At 41.6% G+C, this 21,250-nt stretch overlaps 1 protein-coding gene across 4 annotated transcripts; it reads right to left on the bottom strand.

The window, feature by feature from the left end:
* Nucleotides 1–1,716: 1,716 nt before the first annotated feature.
* On the bottom strand, nt 1,717–20,834 carry map7d2b (MAP7 domain containing 2b). Of its 4 annotated transcripts, none has more exons than XM_066661915.1 (17): nt 20,529–20,834; nt 19,127–19,195; nt 18,384–18,544; nt 16,224–16,326; nt 12,976–13,068; nt 8,010–8,099; nt 7,764–7,894; nt 7,363–7,487; nt 6,085–6,308; nt 5,832–5,964; nt 4,621–4,801; nt 4,416–4,520; nt 3,920–3,970; nt 3,775–3,835; nt 3,282–3,495; nt 2,856–3,107; nt 1,717–1,853 (listed from the first exon to the last, which is right to left on the bottom strand). In XM_066661915.1, the coding sequence occupies exons 1-16, from the start codon at nt 20,551–20,553 to the stop codon at nt 2,864–2,866; spliced, it is 2,010 nt and encodes a 669-aa protein (XP_066518012.1). In that variant the 5' UTR covers nt 20,554–20,834; the 3' UTR covers nt 1,717–1,853; nt 2,856–2,863. The 4 variants fall into 4 exon arrangements, with proteins under 4 accessions (XP_066518012.1, XP_066518086.1, XP_066517931.1 ...); XM_066661989.1 differs by having other exon boundaries at nt 3,324–3,495; nt 18,384–18,547; XM_066661834.1 differs by having other exon boundaries at nt 18,384–18,547.
* Nucleotides 20,835–21,250: the final 416 nt, after the last annotated feature.

A 21,250-nucleotide genomic window follows, 5' to 3' on the forward strand; every position in this document is an offset into this window, starting at 1 on the left:
AATAATTCCAGGGGTGCCAACACCTTCAGCCACGACTGCAATACTATATAAAGATATAACATATGCAGAGTATAGCAATATACAAATATATATCGGCTGATTCAGAGCTGTTTGAATATGTGTGTGTGTGTGCATCTCTTATTAAAGAACCAAGCACCAAATGGACATGGCTATAATTTTATACTTTATTGTTGTTGTAGTATCCCATATTTCTGCAGCTCCAAAGCATTTGATCCATGCACCATTTATCACCATGAAACAACTGGCTTATTTGAAAATGACAATGAATTTGATCCTTTCCTCTGTCTTCTGTAAACTCTGAAATGATAGGGAGCTCCTTTTCCCTTAACTCCTAACACCTGTCCAAAGAATGAGAGAGAAAGAGAGATAGATAGAGAGAGAGAGACAGAGGGGAACCAATCTTACATGGAATGTTATATTTTGTCCTTAACCGTTTGACTGAATCAGGAGTGTCGTATCATGACAGCACTGTACACTTCATAAAAACCAAACCACCAAACACAGAACTGCTGAAAAACACCAGGAATAAGAATGACTGAGCTCACATGCACGATTCTGAATATACACAACATCCTGAGTAAACACCAGACTGCATAAACAGAGTCTTTTGCACAGGTTATGACCTCATGATGCTGCAGTACAGGGGGCTTTTCCACTCACTTACTGTACAGCTTTAGCACTGCTTTATCACCCTAAGCAGTTACAGTGGAAATAATGTACACATGGACAATGTCCAGTTACTGGGATTCTCCTGCGCTGCTTGGTTGGCATTTTTCACAGCGTATTTCTGGAGTATCAACACCTCGACAGACACCACAGCAACAGCAAACAATGAGCAGTGTTACTCCTTCAGGAGGTAACACAAACACTTCACAGCCACTGTCTTTCTCCCCCTTTCAGGCTCTTTCTCACTTTCTTTGACAATCGTTCCTCTCTCTTTCTTCTTTCTCTTTTTTGGCATCAATTACTATTTTATTTTATTTATTTACTGTTTTTAGAATTTTGATATTTCAATTTTGTTTGATTCATTTTTACCAATTTCATTTTTCTGTACTTCTTTAATTGTTAATTATATATTTTCTTATTTGTAAACTTTTTTTTTTTTCAAATTCCTGGTTTCTTTCTTTCTTTCTTTCTTTCTTGCATGTTCACTAAATTCATTTTTTAAATCTTTCTCCTTCCTTGAGTGGCCACTCAAAGTTGAAGTTTCCTACAATCTTTGTGGCCTCAGTGGAGCTTTGTGAGAAGAGGGCTTTCTCATATCTTTATGGATAATAGTATACGTTTGCATGAAGTGTTGACATCTAGCAGTAGCCTATGATGCTTTATTGAGATAAAGTGGAGAAATATTGGATTTACTGTTTGTAAATCTCAGCAATACGACACATCACACTGAACATACTCTACACACAGATACACACAGCGGCCTCTGCTGGTCATTTGTGCTCCTGCGGCAAATATACAAAACTCCATCGAGTTGCTACAAGCCTCGTGTGTGTGGGTGTTTTTTTTTTTTTACCACTCATGAAAACGCTACGGTGTATACAGGAATATAAAGAACTAGAAGACTGCAATATTACAGGTGCCTTCCCTCACTTTTACTACAATGGAATATCTATGGAGGAAAGGCTAAGCTTTATTCTATGTTTAAGGGAGTGCTTCTGAGTTAACAAATCATACAACATTCAGTGCTCCTTCTCCGTGGTTCAGGCTCCAGGGTGAAGAGGGGTTCTCATGGAGAAGCTTGAAAAAGCTGGAACTGAGGCACAATAGACTGACTTTCGTTCGAAGACCCTACACCATTCCTCACCAGGCAGCGACACCACTGTGTCCTGAATACAACAAGAAAATCACACATATGTAAAAAGGTGAGAAAAGCATGAGAATTATATTTTTATTAGCAGTGCGTGTTGACATTTAAATCTAAGCATATCTAAAATTAGGGTGACCAGACGTCCTCTTTTACCCGGACATGTCCTCTTTTTTAGACTTAAAAAAAATGTCCGGCCGGAATTTCACAAATGTCCGGGATTTTGTTTTTCTAGAGCTTACATAGAATTTCTAGAGGTTTCGTTCGCAAACTAGTCCCGCCCTCCCCTACTCCGATTGGTTCGCTTGAGTGGAAAAGGGGGCGTGGTGAAGTAGCCTAAAATCTTCTGATTGGACGGTCTGACTGTAGAGCTACCGTTATTGGTCGATAACCTTCTCTGTAAACATTTAATTGGTCAGTCTGCACGTCAGTAGTCGTAGGGTGACCATCTCAGATCTGGTCACCCTACTAAAACTAACCTTGTATGTTTTAAATGCGTTTTTCATGGAGTGTGTGATGTAGAGTAAATAATGAGACACAGCAGGAACTGCAGCTCTCATATAGGGTGAAATTATACAAGAAATTGTACAATTGAAATTATACTAGGAATATTCCAGTCTATTTTTGAACATAGAAATGTAAATGTGATTTTATTGTTATTGCAAAACGTACAACGAAAATGTGGACATTGTGGGCTGCATTTAACCCAGCCAAGGCAGACACACACACTACTGCCTTAGGGATGATGAGCACACATACTCAGAGCAGTGGGCAGTAATGGACTTAGGTGCCTTGCTCCTATTGAGGGAGGAGACAGTGCTGCTCCCTCATTGCCTCATTCCCTCTAATTTTCATTCCAGTTGAGGGAGTCAAAATGGAGAACTTCTGGTCCCAAGCCTGCTTCTCTAACCATTATCTCATCAATGCCCCTCAATTCAAAAATCTGGATTATTACTTATAAGAAAATGTAAATAATTTTTATTGGGATTGGTGTAAAGGATTTAATGACCATTGTAATGGTCACCTGTGGCTCTAGATGCTGAGCTTTTCCATGGTGGGAGCGTGGCTCTGGATGAGAGCTGAGTCTGCAGCAGCGCTGCTGAAGCCCTGGATCAGGTTTTTGTTGCAGTCTCCAAGCGCTGCTCCAGCAGAAGCTTTAGGGTATGATGGCTGTCCAGTGAGGTCCAGCAGCTTATCCAGAACCTGGCTGTTCCTCATCGCGTTCTGCGAGCCCTCGCTGACTGGAGAATAGACCGGTTCATCTCTGGACACTGGGCTGGTGGAAGAGGAAGAATCAGAATCCTTCATTGTAGATCTAAAATACATTTTATTTCTAAATAAACTCAATTTCTTGTTTTTGGTTGTGAAACAACTTTTGGATGTTCATTCAGAGCTTCATATCAGTGACACATTATCTAGTAACAGGTGTACATTTGCTCCATGAATTTACAATTTGAAGATACGAGGTCCTGTTGTGGCAGGGAAGGCTGACCTGACATCCATGGACTGAACCCCATCAGACAGATCATCTGCTGCAGTGCTCTTTGCCTCCAGTGGCTCCAGGTTTATTAAAGGGGAGCCAGCAGAGATGGAAGAGGGGGCCTTACTGTTCTTTACCTCAAGAAATGTGGCGCTCTCAGGCACATCATTAATTAGTACACCATCTATAATGAAAAAAACCACAGTGTGTTCTCATCTCTCAGACTGCAAAAATTCACTTCTCTGTTGAACTGTTTAACCAAGGAAACCAAGGTCAATTTCTCAGTGTTTGAATATCTAATCTTTGCATGAAAAATAGTAAGATAAAAACTTTGTACAGCCTTTTACTCTCTTTAAATACTGGTACTTAGAGAATCTGATATAATGTATTACCTAAACAGGGAATTACAGTAGAATTCTTCTACAGTGAATTATAAAAGAGTAGCAGGGAGTCACTCGCTCACCTCCAGGTTCTAAAACTATCGGGGTCATGGGGGAGCTGGCCTCAAGGTGTAGCTCATCTTTCTGTTCAAATAAAAAACAAACAGCATTTTAGCTACTGTCACATCTCGCGCTATTATATCTTAAAGATGCCTGTAAAGATCATACCTTTGTTTCTGTATCATTTTTCCTCGTCCTTTTCATGATCTCTTCAATACGCTGTGAGAATAACCAGTTTAACAAAAGCATAATCAGTTACTTGAGGTCTAACCACAGAATCCTAAGCCTGCTGTAAATGTACTACACAACTGTAACACGGATCAAAAGAGTAGAAGAAGTTGAACAGTTTTTAAACCAAATTTCACCTTGTCGATCCCAAAAGAGATGCCAAAGAGAATATGCTGCCTCCTGGACACTTAAATAACTACTGCATCTTTTCAAACTGCTGCTGTTGCGATGTCATTGATCAAATTAAACACTAACTGCAAAATTCTATTACATCAACTAACACTGATGGGAGAGAAGAAGACCTTTCTATCCACACAGATATATATAGAGAGAGGCAGATTATCCTTTCGAGTTGTCATCAGGAATCCTAGCTGTTGAGTAATGTTGATCATCAGATGTTTACTGTGTGAAAGTGCGTGAGTGCAGAGATCTTCACCTTCTTTCTCTGCAGTCTCTCTTGCTCTTCCTGCAATTTCAGCTGCTCTCTTTCTCTCTGCTTTCTCTCTGCCTCTCTCTGTACTCTCTGGAAGGCTTCCTCCCTCTGTCATAAAACGACACACACTGACATCACCGCTCTATTCACTCACACAGTCCGTATTTATAGAGGATGATGTGTCGGGTGACTGGCCCTGGTCACTGACCTCTCTGTCCAGTTGGTCCTGGAGCTCTTTCAAACGCCTTTCCTTCTGCCTCCTGTCATCTACTTCTTTCTGCCTTCTTTCTTCTTCTTGTCTCTGTCTCTCTTCCTCAGCTCGGCGGGTTGCCTGCTCCTGCCTCTCGCGCTCCTCCGTCTGCTTCCTCTGGAGCTCCTCTGCCCTCAGCCTACACAAATAGTTAAGAATAAGAATAACAAACAGTAACATGGATTATTTATTCTTCTTTGATTCGTCGTGCTACAGATCATATTGTACTTTATGCTTGTACAAGTGTTAAGTTACAAAACCAGGGTTTAAAGGCATTAGGGTTAATTGTATCTGAAACTTGCAGAATTGAAGGCACTGTTTGCTAATATAGTCACATTTGCTGCATTCTAGATGAAATCTAGTTCACTTTTTGAGGGACATCCATTCTTGATTCACAATGATACAGAGCCACACCCTGCATATTTTTGACAGCATCAGAGAGTGCTGGTGCCACATCAGAATTCCTGACACCTATATCTCTTTTGTGGTGCATTATGAACCCATTTTCTATAGCTTTCAACTAATTTACTAAGCTGAAACCAGAAGGTGTATAAGACTAGTACATTGAAATCATCATACTATAGAGATCACATGGAGCTTGTGGCACTGAGCATGCATTAACAGTGCCAGAGGGGCTAGGTACAGCTTAAGTCACCAGGGAGACCAGTGTGGATTTACAGTTTTTGATACTTAAGGGTAAGGTAGGACTGTAAAAGCTAGCTTGGAGGGGGGTGGGTTTGGGACGTCAGACTTCACTGTTGCGCCATCTGGAGGTGTCTTGGGCTTAATTCAGTGACAAGGGGAGGTGCCTACCTGATGACCCCTAGTGATGCAGTGAGTGGTTTGGGTACTCGTAGATGTTAAGGGTAGCTGGTTGCTGATCGGATAATGAATGGCCACAGCAACCTTAGGGTGTAGCTGTAGGATTGGAACAATAGAAATGATGTGGCTGCCAGTAGGAAGAGAGTGAGGTGGGCCCTATGAGAAGCTTTAATGGATTGGCATGGAATATTTTACATATTTTTTTGTATATGATTTTATCTGCAACCAAATTAATATTAATGCATTCTAATTAATATTGTTATTAATAGGGATTAATCTTGTAGACTGAACAGACACAAGCAGAAATGCACAAATCCATCTAAAGTACAAATGCAGATTATTTTCACCTCTCTTCCTCCATTCGTTGTTTTTCCTCCTGTTCTTTCTGTACCCGAGCAAGACGGCGCCTTTCTGCCAGCAGCCTGGAGGCTTCCTCAGCGTCGGTGGTGCCAGCTTTACCTGTGGGCGTCACCGGGGACTCTGATAGACACAAAAGAGTGGAGAGAAGGGGAGAGACAGAAGCACAGTTGATCTGATAAACCATTCACCTCCCAACATGACATCACAGTGTTCTCAGCAGCAGAAGAGCTCACACTTTACCTGCATTATGGCCCAGTTCCTTGCTCGCGGATTTTGGTATCTTCTCTGTTCGGGAGGTTTTCCTCTCCAAAGTGCTGTAGCCTTTACTCTCGACTATTTTCTCCTCTCCCTCCCACCTCTTGGTGCCGTCTGCACTGGGGGTGGTGGCTCTGTGCCTCATGGGGGAGGTGGGGTATTGTCCAGGGGAACCGGGAGACTGAATACGGCTTCTACACGACTTGGACCTTCAATAATCACACAGAAGAACAAATACAAAATTACTGCTGCAAAAGATGAAACGGTTAGGAATTATTTATTCTCTCGACCATCATATACCTTCATCTACAAACCAGTACTGCTTCGAGAACCTGCTTTGTATTTATGTCCTTTGTTGTGATCTCAGCACTCATCAGCACTCGAACCTTTCTACCCCCCCTGGGCTCAATATGAGTTTAAGTTTAGAAAATGAAACCTGACAAATCATTATTTATGGAAGACCTGCTATTCATAAAAAGGAAGGCACTTCAATGAACATGAAGCTGAGTTATATTTAGCTGAGCTAAATATATCTAAAGTCTTAGCACATCACTGTTTTAATAAGGGAAACAGTAACAACTTCTACATTAAAAACAGGGTCCTGAATTTTTAATGGACAGATATAAACTTAGCCACATGTTAAAGAACAAAAACCTTACATTTCATTGGCCATTTTATGTCAAATAACATTGGCTGTGTAACAGACTCAGTGGTTGTTTCATCAAATGAAAGGTTATACGTCACCTGCATACAACTAGTAATAAAATGCTTTGAAGACTAATCATTTATATGAAAAAAAACAGAAATCCTTAAAAATGTAACATATAATACAAGAGACTGAAAATAAAGGTATATACGTTATAAGTAAATAGAGTTCTCATATAACAATATGTATATAGTGAGAGAGAGAGATAATAATGTAATATAATTAAGGAAATGTGCAAAAAATAGATCTCAAATAGATAATAAGAAAAAATATATACAGAGATAACACTACAATATAACCAAGTAAAATTTGCGATGGATTGTGTGTCAAACCATAGATGTGCAGTGCAGAGTAGAGTAGAGTGCAAAGTGTGTGAGAGACTCCAATTGTGTATGACTATAGCCCGCCATTAATCACAATTTATCTGTCTCTTCTTCCCTGACCCTCATTGCTAAAGGGACACCTCAGAACCTACGTAAAGGGTTGACATTTCTAATAGAGTCAACGCAGGCCTACGTAGTTAGGCAGAGACAGAGAAGATTGAAAGAGAAGGAGACCTTTTTGGTGTGCTGGGATTCTTTCGAGCTGAGCTCTTGGTGGGAGTCGTGGGAGATTCAAGGTGTTTGGCCGTGGGGTCGATCAGAACGTTATTGAAGCCCCTCTCTCCTCCTGGCCTTTCTGTCTGTATTCCAAAACACATTTCAAACATATTAGCTCCAGTATTGAAACCTGAACATTTGCCGGTGTGCATGTGTGGCTCCCTTCAAAGCCAAAAAAATACACAAGACTTGAAGCTGGACATCAGAGCAGGCCTGTTGCTAGGAGACCAGCTCCTCTGTGGCTTATGTCCCACAGTGATGGGCACAGAATGTAACTCTATGAGCTGCGTGCAAAACCGCTTTTAAAAAAGAATCCGTCTATCAGACTCATGACACATCCACTGTAGTGACTGACTGACCTGGGGGGTTCTGGGAGTGATAGCGCCATTCTGAGACTCATCCAAAGTCCCACCAGACACTCCATTGGTCTTCTTGCGGTCAGCCCTGCTGGGTGAGGCCTTGTAGGGGGATCTGTGGGGGCTGGGAGAGGCTAACCGAGAACAAAGACAAGACACTGGAGGGTCAGGTCACACAGGAGGAAAGGTAAGGAGGTGAGACAGAGGCAAGCATTAATAGAAGTCAATAGTGAAGACAGTCTGACTTGCCTTTCTCTGTTGTTTGAACTAGAGCAGTGGAGGAGGAGGAAAGGCTTTTGATCAGAGCTGAATCAGGAGACTCAGGTGGAATCATAAAGTCTTATAACGTAGAGGAGAGCATCATGGGAAATTTCAGAGAAGGGAAGAAGTAGAAAAAGGAGAAAGATTATGAGATCTGGGCCCACATTTAACTACTTCTGTTCTATTTAAATAAGTGTAATGCTTTTTTTTTCAGTCTCTTTTATATAGCACTTGAGAGAAATGTGGACTAGAAGACCAACATTAATGTGATGCTGCTTTCGCCCACAGACTAGAACAACACTCACGGATACAAGTCCATTCTGAGGAGAAACGCCAGATGGGTCTTTCTGTAATTAGCTGTTGACTGCTCTGTTCAAATCTGTAAAGATGAAAGGCTTTCTGGAGCGAAGCAGACACTAATTCTGTACAAATGTCCTGAGGGTTTGTGACTGTATCGCTGCTGTCATAAGAAAACCTCATGTCTATATTATGTTTGTGCAAAATAAACTCCTTTAATGTTACCATTTTGGAGATACAATGTGTTCTCACAACCAGGACAGTGTAAGAGGGGTCTGTGTGTGTGTGAAGGAATGACAGAAAGAGGCTGGCTGGTATCTGCTGTGTGTTGTTGCTCAGAGAGATGATAATGCAGGACGTGGGGTTGCATTTACAATGCGCAACAAATTAGGCCCCCCCACCCCGATTTTACCCTCAAACCTCTTGCTGTTTCAGCACTGGAGCACTGCGGCTCCTGGGCCAATCCCAATTTAAGATCACCTTCACATCCGCCCTTTCTTCACCTCAGGAAGGGGTACAGAACAGCTGCAGGTTCAGCTATGTGATCTCTGTCCTGATAAAATTTTGGAATTTGATTATGCTTCTCCTGATCAATGATACAGCTTCAAAACAGACTGCTTTTGTGATATCACAAAAAAGGACATTTTCAAACATCTGCCTATACATTGTCCATTAGTGTAACCCCACCCTTTTACATTGAAATAAGTGTTCAGCCCACACTGCCAATCAGAACAGAGATAGTTTACACATTTCAGTTTTGAAAGTAGAGATACCAGGAGAGCCTGCTTAATTCCAAATAAATTAGTGACTGTATTAGCTTCATAAAATGTGCTATGTTAGGGGCAAGAAAAGTACAAGCTATTGCCCTTTAATACCAATCAATGAGTAGATAAATAAATAACGAGCAGTTTCAGATTTCCCATCGGCGCACCATCCAGGTCAACAAGCTTTATGGAACGGACATAAAAGGACAATATGCATGCTAAAAAATGATAACTATGATATATGTAAATTTCTGACCTCATGTATCTGACAACAAAATGTACGGATGTTTTTTTTTTAGAAATGATTCAATGCATCATGATACTTCAGATTCGGCACTGATTCTATTTGAATCAAGTAATATGTTGTTATTTAGAGTCTTTATTAAAACACAGAGAACCCCCCAATGTTACTGAAGGAACTACAGTGGAACCTCTACTAACGAACTTTCCAAGATACGAACCGGGCATTTGAATATTTTTTGCCTCCACCAACGAACCATGACTCTATAAACAAACCCGAGCCTCCGCCGAGCCGGCGGCTGGAAATGGCCACTGACCCCAATAGGCGAGTCTCCCAGCGCCCAAACTTGAGTGAGCTTTTAAGATTAGCAAATTGTAGCTTTAGCAATTTAGCATTAGTATAAATAGCAGACATCAAAATTCGTGCTAAGTTAAGCCGTATCTACGCTTCGTCTCCCCACATTCACCCACCTACTCTCCGTTATTCCACCCTCCCCCCACCTCCCGTCATACAGCCAGTGCCTGTGTTACTCCTCCAGCCAGTCGTCACGTCTTCAAGGTAGCGATGTGTAACCACTTAAAACTTTTTTATTTCTTTTTTATTACTGTTACCACTGTATTTCTTTTTTATTTTTAGTAATGCTACATGTATTTTTTTACTAATTTGAGAGTGTTGTAAACATATATCAGTGCAAAAAGGGTGACTTTCGGAGTGGGGGCTGGAACGCATTAATTGCTTTTCCATTATTTTAAATGGGGAAAATTATGGAATCAGATTTGTGCCAAAAAGAATCGCACAAAAAAAATCATCTCAAACGTAAAACTTATCATTTTCAAACAAAATATCCAGCTCTGACCTTTCTGCTCCATGGTTTTAGTGCGTGAGCTCTGAGTTCTGCGCGTGCTCTCTGAGTTTTGTGCGCCTGATCCCTGAGTTTTGCGAGCAGTTTTGGCACAAAGCTCTCACGTGGGCGGGACTTCTCAGTGGTGCCTTCCCATTGGCTAATGAGTTTTTGAGTGACAACTCAGTGCCCAAGGTATTCGCTGCAGCTCAGTAGTGGAGAGACAGGAAAGATTTCAACATTGTGAGTGATTTTACACAAACACGAATTCTCTTTGTTCTTTACTGTTTAAAAACTATGAAATACCTGCAAACTCCGACAATCAATGTAGATATTGAGGTAATGTTCTGTCTAAATCAAAGCATTAAAGATTTTACTTTAAAAACAAACCTGTTTGTCTCTCATTACCAGATACTGATCTGAGGTAAATGCACACCCATGTCTGTGTACTCAGGGTGAAACAGAATAAATGAGCGTTTATTTGTTTATTTGTAAAATATTATTTATGAGTGCTTGATTTTCTTTTCAGAAACCCATCGTGTACTAACATAGAGGGCCTTCCCTTTCCCGTAATCACTGTTAGACGGTTTAAATGCTCAAGTTTTATTTTGAAGATCACAGTTAATCTGTTTTTAACAAATGCCTTATGTGCATTTTGTTCCAGGAGGAGGTCTCAGAGAAAAGAGAAACATCACTGACAAGTGTTCCCGCTCCTTTAATGACTACAAATTTAATAAATTTGTATCAAACTTCTGAAAATTCCACTGTCATTTTTGGATTTTGAGAGGAAATGTGAATAATTAATACATCATGAATCATTATTAACCATAATGAATTATTAATAATAACGATGATTATTAATGCTAATATTTATAAACAAGAAGTCAAATTGTTCTAACAGTATACAGTTCAAGCAAAAGAACTATCTGTTTAAATATTATGAAAGAGGAAATTATATCAGAGATATTCAGCGCGTAAAAGCGTTATATTCTGCAAAAACGGAATCCCAAAGCCGAATACACACTCCTCAGAGTCGTGAACAACGTTCAGGTCACTGAGTTGTCACTCACAAACTCATTAGCCAATGGAAAGGCACCACTGAGAAGTCCCGCCCACGTGAGAGCTTTGTGCCAAAACTGCTCGCAAAACTCAGGGATCAGGCGCACAAAACTCAGAGAGCACGCGCAGAACTCAGAGCTCACGCACTAAAACCATGGAGCAGAAAGGTCAGAGCTGGATATTTTGTTTGAAAATTATATGTTTTAGGTTTGAGATGAATTTTTTTGTGTGATTCTTTTTGGCACAAATCTGATTCCATAGAAAATTTACTTGAGAAACAAACTTTTCCACTTACAAACCGGGTCACAGAACGGAACAAGTTCGTAGGTAGAGGTTCCACTGTATTAACAAATTGTTGATGCCCAAAAAAATGATATAGACCATGATATGGCCACATTTTATATCTCAATATATTTAATTTCTTAATATCTGTCAATATGATATAATTCCAATGGCAATATGATATGAATAATAAAAAAGCCAAAGAAAGCAACATGACATCACCATCAAACAACATCTTGTATTTTTCAATATTAATATTTTTAAAATAACTTTAAAATGAGTGCAATGAACTGAAGAAAGCACCCTGTAATGACCGTTGTTCAGTGACAGATGCTGTAAATAATATATATTAAAATTAGGGCTGGGCGATATGAGCGCAAATCAATATCATGATTTCATGTACATTTTACCACAATTACGATTAATGAACGATTATGTTGTTTTTGTATTTTTTACCCTCATAGTTAAGTGACTCCAGTATGCTCCAGTATAAAAGCTGGGATATTTTTTTCTAATGTTGTTGGGAGCTTGTTCCTCTCTTGTTTTTTGAGCACTGTTCATATTTGTTGTGTAATTGTGGTTTGGTTGTTGAAACTGTTTTTTTTTTTTTTGGTCATTGTTTACATTTGACTTCTTTTTGTCCAGTGTCTTCTTAATTAATGTCAAAACACAACACGTCCAAACCACACACACTGTGATGTTCTTTGGTATGAACTGCTCGAGTCGCTCGGTCAGTCTCAGCATTTAGGTTCTCCTCCATGTTGCTCCCATGTGGCAGACAGGGTCAGAATCATGTGACTACAGTGTGGTAGTCTGAGTTAAGAGACACAGTACATGAACACACAGTGGGGACATATCAGTATTAAAATAAAAACCATTATATAATCGATATAGACAAGATTATGTCGATTAGAAGTTCTGAATGTCAGTTTCAATTAAATTTTGATCAATTGCCCTGCCCTAATTGAAATATTGAAAATGTGTGTAAAAAAATCATATAATTGTTATTGGAACATTTTATATTGTGATATATATTCATGTCAATTATTGTCCAGCCCTCTGTACATCTGTGAGATACCAAAAAGGTCCACAGTTAATGGAAGTTAATGTAAAGTGGCTTTTAGGTGATTTAAGAACATTTCTATTGATCCATCTATGTAAATAGCAGCTGATGTGTTGGTGTGATGTAGAAAAAGGAAAATCTGACAAAATAGATTTATATGGTTTTGTTTGGACAGCGAAAATATATTAACAATACATGATGCACTGAAACATTTCTACACTCCTAATAAAGTCCAAGCCAGAAACCCCATCTCAGAGGAAAAGAACACAATACAAGACCACTTACAAACAACACGTGATCCATGCACAACACACACACACACGCACAAACGCTTAACAATCTCTGTGACTGGTAGAATAAAAGGAAACAGTAAATGGATGATGGATAAAGCAGCAGGAGCTCAGTACCGGTCCTGGATTGGTTGGCAGAAGGCAGAGCAGTAGGATCATTGGCTAGCGAGGCGGAAGCAGCAGGAGTGGACGGGGCTATCTTAGGAACACCTGTGCAGCAGGTGAAGCAGAGCAGAGAAAGCATAGGTTTATGAGCTTCAGCAGGACAAATGGATTCTCTAACTCACTCTCACTCCTTCAAAACAGACACACACACACACAGTTTGTCTAGCTTTTCATAACATGGCCTCATATCTCTAAAATGTATTTTATATATATGTAAACAAATATACATTTTTACTGTAGATGTATTTACACGTCACTATTATATACACTTCATTTTGTGCACATGGACCACGCCCAAAATTGAGCTGGAGATAGGGGAGGTGAACTCCAAAATAGTTGGGGAGGGGTTCTGGTTGGTTTTGCTGTGGGTACAAAGCAGGACTAAGCAGTCATGGAAGAGAGGGAGATGGCAGGGTGGCACTGGAATGCAGTATTTTTCATCACAGGATACTGAAGAGAGGGGAACATTTAAAGGTTGTGGAAGGCAATTTATTTCATTTCCAGACTAAATGGACTGTCATCAGGAAAAACCCAGAGAAAACATGTATTCTCTCAACAACTGACTGAAATAAAAGTCATTTTGCCTGTTGCCTTTATTACGGTGTCCATCTCTTTCAGGTGAAATTCTTCTGAGATGTTTCTGCATGGCTACAAAGTCATGTCTTAGTAATTTGGTTACGTTCTCTGTGCTTCATCATCCAATATATGCCAAACCCATTCAGTCCAATGTTCTGGGAATAACAGCGGCTCATGGAAAGGTTTTCTGCACATCTTCCCACAGGATAATGCTGAACCCGGTACGTCTCAGCTAAAGGATGAACATTATCAGCAATATCTTAACATCAGCAGCATCTGTAATATAAAATTTCATTTTTTCCTACTCCCTGTTCTTAGATGTCCTTCCAGACCCAGTGGAAGGATTATTAGAAGCAGTTTTTGTTTTTCTTTTTTAAAGATCTGGAGCTTGATATTCTCCAAAAGGTAAAAGCTTGTGTTGCTGTTTGTCCAGTGGATACTGTTTTTAATGCGACACCAGATGCTGCATGGTTGTTAAGAGTCACATTTCGGCTCCAGTGATAATTACCCCTGTCTGTATATCAAATAAATGATATATAAATGACATTCTCTGATATTTACCCAGTGTTATACATGTAAATGTCTATTTATTGTGCCCAATATGTAGAATTCGCTATGAATGGGTAAAATACTATTTTGTGGATGCTGCATTTGAAAGGCAATGCTTTACTCTGGGTTTCTGATAAAGCCAAGTTATTTTTGCCTTCAAAATGTTGGAAAAGAAGCATCGGCATAGACAAAGCTACAGTCACACTCTCTCACACATTCGTAAACATACAATCGCACTCCAGATTTTGCACATTCACAATGATCATTTGTCCAGTCACTCTGAAAGTGCTCTTTTCACTGCGAACTGTTTCCAAAATTAAACTCGTTGATACACACTGTCAGCAAAAGCAGGGTGAGCTTTCTGACAGACAGCCAGTGCATCTGAGGTAGAGCAAGTAAATGCATTTTATGCATCAAGCAAAGCAGAGTGGTAATATGATCAGGTTAATAATAATAATAAAAAAACACACACAGCCCCAAGCACAGCATGCCTGCAATGCTGATCAGATCAAGTTTAACAGAGCTCAGAGCAGCTGTTCTAGAAGCAACCACACATCTCTTCGTATATGAGTTTACTGATTAGCATTTGCTAGCTAATTTCCTCTCGTCCACCATCATTCTCTAACATGTCGAACCAGGCTTTGGTGGGACATTCTCTCTGGGCCTGTGTAAATAATTAATGTCATTATGAATGCACCACCGAGTTTGGGTGGTGCTCCTGCATCTCTTCCTGCTTCCCTCCCGTGGAAAAGCACACGGGTCGATTTATCTGAGTTTCCTATGTGAGGGTGAGGAGATGCTATTACAAGCATCAAAAGGAAAAACTCTACTGGCTCAGTGCTTTGAGAATAGGGGAGATATCAGGCAGGCACTGATACTGTGACAGAGTAAAGGTTGTTTACCTACGCAGTAAATAATGTGCGGGGGGAGGTGGGGACCGAATCACACCATAGTTTATGGTGTTTGTTCTACAGCTGAAACTGCCTGAACCTCCCCGGAGGAGCCTGAGCTGATGGCTGGAGACGTGCGTGTGCCTGCCTGGGCTGCTAATCAGCTGCTGTCGGTTCTAACCTTGAGTTTGGAGGGGTGGTGGTGAATGTGGTGGTCTTAGTCCTGGGTGGAGGGAAGATCCTAGAGCTGCTCTGCAGTGAGAATAGATATTAGCTACAGACTGACACCACCCCAGTTCTGACAAAAGCGCAGCTGTCCATGGTGCTATCCCTGGCTGATGTTGTCGTATAGCATTGTGGCTTATATTCTCTGACAGTAACAGTGGTGTCTTTTATTATATTTGGTAGCTAATATTATATTACACTGTTGTCTGTAGCCAGTGTTACCTCCAGTAGATAATCTGCCCCATGGTGTTCTCCTATGTTGCTGTGTGCAGCTAACAGCATCAAGTGGTAGTCTCCTATGGAACTGTATGCGACCTCCTAGACTCATCCCAGGTTTCCTCTCAGAGATCAGTAACGCACATATATCTGTGCTGGTTAACTGTAACTAAGAGAGTCCTGTGCTAGTGTCTGCACTGTCCTTTGGTTCTGTCTGCAGCTAATATTGGCCTATTGTAAATAACACAGACCTGTCTATAGCTAATACGGTCCTGTTGTGCTGACTGCAACCACTTATCTTCATCCCAGATTCCTCCTTGGGGATCAGAAATGTCAATCTATGCGTCCTGTGTCTTTTATTGCTGTCTGTTATGGTGCTACAACTGTCCTAAACCGCTGCTGTCGCACTGGAGTCTGCAGTTGCTTCCGTTCCACCCACACTATTCAGCCCAGCCCTGCGTTTACCCACTCGCAGACAGAAAGACAGTCATGCACTTGATCAATGCAGGAGGGAATCGCAAGGTTACAGCAGCACAAGGACTGACCGGATCACATGCATGTGTTAGACGTTACAAACATCCACAAGAACTTTATTATCCATAAAAACTTAACAATAGTTCATCCCCCTGCAATGCAGCCTCCACACCCTCTTGTTTTCTCCTCATCTCTCATCCATCCTCCCTCACTCTTCAGGTTCTCAGAGCTCATGTCCACACCCCGACTACGTCCCAGAGACAGACTCACCCTCGCAGGCTCCAGGTGGGCCGCCCCATGTCCAGCGTTTGGGCCTCTGCTCTGGCTGCAGGCCGCGATCAGTCGAGCGACGCATCAGTGCCTCCAGACGCTCCTGCTCATTCCGTTCCAAAACAGGGAAAAAGAGATTCTCTCTCACCGAGCTGTCGCTGCGGCGCCGGGAGGAGGGAGACGAGGCAGGATGCTCCATAGCTCCAGCTGGCTGCCTCTGTTCTCCTCTCCTCTGTCGGCTCACACACTCCCCCCACGCGCACCACACAGACACACACACAAACACACACTGACTGCCTCGCCACCAGCTGACAAATAACAAGGGCCTTGCCCTCTGCTTTCTCTTTCTCTCTCTCTTGCTCTCCCTCTCTCTCGCTCTCTCTCTCTCGCTCTTTCCCTCCCCCTCCCCCCCTCTCTCAGGTGACGGAGTGTGTCTAAAAGAGCAAGCAGCCAGACAGAGATCAGCAGCGCGGAAACCCCGCCCTCCCCTCCCCCTGCTGTTACCCATACATACCACCGTAGCTATGGAAATGACACCGGTCGCATCAGTGTTATTAACAAATCTCTGTATCTCTCTCCCCCTCTCTCTCTCTCTCTCGCTCTCTCTCTCTCTGTTTGTGCCTTTTGTTTCTCATCTTCTTCTCTACTCAATGAAACCATTTCCTCCACTTAATTTGCTCAATACCTGCACTTCCCTGGTGGGATTACCACTTAAAGGTACATGAAACTACATCAGCTCTCACAACCCACAGTGGAACAACAGTGGGGTTTCCTCTATTTTTTTATTTAATGTTGATTTTAAAGACTAGCAAAATGCTCTGCTGGAAACTTTTAGAGACCACAGGGATTTACGATAGCTGTAGGATGTATCTGACCAATTCTGGTATTGTGTCAGGAGAAAATGAATTAATGGAAGAACAAAATGGAAACAAAATTGTGAATTCCAGCAAAGTGATGAGACCAAGGTTACAATGTTGTGCTAAAGAACATTGAATATCAGCAAGTAACATAGTAAGTTAGCAATCAAACCAGAATACAGCTTTAAGTGTTGCCAGGTAGAAAAGAAAACACACCCACCACATACACATGTTAAGGTGGTGAAGTAGAATAAGTATGATTTAATGTCTATAAACTATCGCTTTAATATAACATGCTGTCTCTAATCCAAGTGTTTTTCTACATCTCACTTATTTAACCTGCACTGTCTGGACCAAGAACAGAGAATACAGATATATACTGATGCAACTGCAGAAGAAACAAAATCAATTTAAAGTGGCACCCTGGCCAAGAACAGAGTCATCTAGGGTAAGGTTAGACTCGACCGACGCAGCACTAAACCTCCAAGGACGTTTCCCCACAGAAATCCAACTGCATGAAATACTGCACCACTGGACACACCACACTGACACACCGAGGAACTAAAGCGTCATCCTTTAGGAACAGACCTCAGACAACACAGAGCAGAAAAGTCCTCAGAACAGTGGAAGCTTTCCAGTGTACTGTCGTAAAATCATCTCATTTGTCAATGTTTATTCATATACAATTCTATGACTCATTAAATACATCACATTATATTGTAAAGGAAGAATGAATTTGTCAGCAGTTCTTATGATTAATAGACTCTTCAGCAAAAAGCGGATATCGGGAACTGTGAGGTCATTCTGTCACGCCACACAGTCACCAATCATTAGCATGGGGGGTGGTCATCCACAGACATGTTTTCAATCAATAAACACAATGAAATCAACCCCCACCACACCCCATGGAACCTTCCTGACATGCATGTGTGAGAGACAATAACAAATAGCCTGATTAAAAAAACACAGACATTCATATTAATCAGGTTTTGTGTCCTTCTTTATAATTTTGCATCGGATGTCCAAGGCAGGGGTAGCTAACAAATAATGTAAATAACAAATCCATATTTTAGGGAGACATTCATGTTCTAGGGCCTTCCCCATCTCCACTCATCGCTACTCTGATTCGGAGTTGTCTACATTTACAAACTAAGCCCCATAAACCAACATTAGCCGCATTGCTTGACTGCAAAACTAAAGCAAAGCTCAAATTGGCTACATCTAGGAGAAAGGTAAAATTCCACTCAAACCGAGTATGAACACAAAGGTGTGTGGTAATAAACAGTGGGCGGTGCCCACTGACCTTCTCATCCTCCTCACGCTGCTTCCTTTTCTCCTGGGCGGCTACCCGGCGGAGCGCCTCCTTCTGCTTCTGCAACTCCAAACGTCTCCCTCTCTCCTCCATGGAGCGTTCATACTGCTGTCTCGCCCGGAGCTCCTTCTCCCACAGCTCATGCTCCCGAACTGCTGCACACACGGACATGAGCCATTTGGGCTAGGCCTGCCACTGACACTGATTTTAGACCTACCACTGGTCCTGTCACTGCTGATAGGCCTGCCACTGGATGTGCCACGTGGCCTGCCACTAAAACTGTCAACACAAACAGACCTGCCATGGGATAAGCTACCAGACCTGCCGGTGCTGGTAAATCTGCCACTGGAACTTCTAGTGCTGGTAGCCCTACCACTTGACCTCCTACTGGAACTGCTAATACGGTTAGACCTGCCACTGGACCTCTCACGCCTTCTGCTCTGGCTACAGTGAGCAGTCACATAATCCATAATTACCTAAGGAAACGGACTGGGTTAAGGCGAGTTGTTTTAGATGACATCATTAGAAAAGAATGAACAAATAACTACTGCAAATATCTAGCTCACGGTCTTCAATCAAAATTCATGAGTAATGAGTCAAAACAAGGAGCTGACACTGAGTCGACCTACAATCACATAATGGGTCCATCATGAAATTGTGAACTGTTATGCAATGCAGATATTTTTATGCTGTAATGTAGACTTTAAAAGGCTAAACACTCTCAGGCAACTTACCATTAATCTTCTCTCTCTCTTCTTTCCTCTCTTTCACTAATCTCGCTCTGTCTTTCTTTGATGCCCCATCTTGACAGAAGAGAGGGAGAAACTTGTTAAATTACACAGACCTTGATAGAAGGAGAATGCTTTTTCATTGAGCAGCCTCTGGGTTGCATTTAACGTGTAAACTTATGCAAATGAATGCAAGGTCTGATATACCCAGGAGGAAAAAAAATGCTACAATGTGCTTTTCCTCTTTTTCTGACTTGAACTAATCCCAGTGGAGGCACAGGCTTTCAAATCTCCATTAAATCTACACTGACACTTGACAGGAAGCAACTGAGGAAAAACACACTCTGCCGTATTGCTATGCTGGGGTATTGCCTTCTGGATGCAAAGAAAGCACACCCCAAGCAACCCTGCTAATTTGAGGTAGGCTCAGGTGTTCAGATGCTTGTATAAGCTCCACAAGACAGCACTGGCAAGAGTACTCTGGAGCAGCTGACCATCTAAGCTCACAGTGTTCAGTGCCTAGTGTTGGTTAGAGCGGTATGAAGACACCAGGGATGTGGTGCAGTGGAATTCTGGTTGAGGCATATGATCCAAAACTAATCATCCCACAAGCCCAATGCAGTCAAAACCTTAAATCAATGTTCCAACATCTAGTTGCTGCAGCAAAGAGGAGAAACTCCCATTCAATGCGCTTGATTTTAGAAAAACTGCTGTTGTCTACAAACCTGAATATATGTGAACACTTTGGCCAGTTTCCCAGACACAGATTAAGCCTGAGCCCAAGGACATAATACATTTCCAGTATCACTGGCATCCACCACTGACCATGCAGTTAAATCCAAGACTAGGCTTAACCTGTGTGACCATTAATTAAAAAACATCCTGAGGAGGAATGATGCTTGTCAATGCAATTTTAAAAGAGGATGGAGAATTAACTGGGAGTCTAGGAATCCTAGCAGTACACCCATAAACCTACTTCTGCACCATTTACAGACAAAACAGAATGAGGAGGCTGCTAATACAACCATTATGCTTCAAATGTACACTGTGTATTAGAGGACACGTTTGCAGTATTTTATAAATAGCTCCGCAAAATGGAGGACGTATTGGAACTTGCATCTTTTAAATGACATTTTTGTGTTTTCAATTCAGTTCTTTGTTATAGCAGTGTGCAGCTATAAACCACCTCAATTGGAATCTAGGGTGTGTTCAACTGAACTCTAGTTTAAAAAAAAAAACAAAAACAAAAAAAACAATGCAAAATGCAATAAATAGGGTGGACACGATTCACAACTAACAACTAATTATACATTATATTAAATAGTTCTAGGTGTCTGCTTCTTCACAGTTATTTTAACAATAGTGAAACACAAAGCAACACCAGTAAAGAAATGCAAGAGCAGCTTACTTGGGTTCTCCACCACTGTGGCCATGTCCACTTCTTCCAGCAGGAGTTTCTACGTTTGTCCACAAATTAGAATTTAAAACTGCCCCGAAGACATGGCGACCCCACACGTGCGCGTAGGGAACGACAACGGTCCAGAAAAATGTCACTGAAACCCCCCAACCACTGTACGTCCAGTGTTTACTTTCCTCAGAAGCGCCGGATGATCAGATGATCGATGACTCCGTGGCGCAGATCAATGTGCAAAAGCGCACGAGTCCCAGCTAGAGCTGCTGCTGCTGGCAATACATTACAGCACGCTGCACGCCCCCCACCCCCTTCCTTTATAGTGTGTGTGTAATGCATCCACGGGCACGAGCACCGCATTACGTCACGCTTTACACAGTTCTATATATGGTAACCATGGCAGCTGAATTTCTCACTGTTCCCTGGAGACGTGGCGTAGGGCACGAGCCTTTTTCACACTCAGAATCAATAACAACAGCAGTGACACTTTATAAAGCCAGAGGTTCATCTTTATTTAACACCGAGCCCTGCCCCTGACATCCTTACCTAATAAATTAATGTAACAAGGCGTGGGAACAGAATGTGTAAATACCTAGTTCCCACGCGAAAAATATCTCGTTACAACGCCTTAAAGAAACACGAGGCAAGAATTTTTTTTTGTTTTTTGCTCCATGGACTCCTCTAGTGTAATTTTTTAGAGCACTGTACTGAAATCAATG

Source organism: Hoplias malabaricus, chromosome 1 (genome assembly GCF_029633855.1).
Source record: "Hoplias malabaricus isolate fHopMal1 chromosome 1, fHopMal1.hap1, whole genome shotgun sequence".
NCBI classification, from domain to species: Eukaryota; Metazoa; Chordata; class Actinopteri; order Characiformes; family Erythrinidae; genus Hoplias; species Hoplias malabaricus.

Excerpts from the sequence above, each read along its gene's own strand:
- map7d2b (XM_066661834.1), bottom strand. The coding sequence starts at position 20,553 with ATGGCCACAGTGGTGGAGAACCCAA. Across the intron at positions 18,548-19,126 it reads AGAGAGAGAGAAGATTAATG|CAGTTCGGGAGCATGAGCTG; the intron begins GTAAGTTGCCTG and ends CCGTGTGTGCAG. Across the intron at positions 3,108-3,281 it reads GGACCTCGTATCTTCAAATT|CCCAGTGTCCAGAGATGAAC; the intron begins GTAAATTCATGG and ends CTCTTCCACCAG.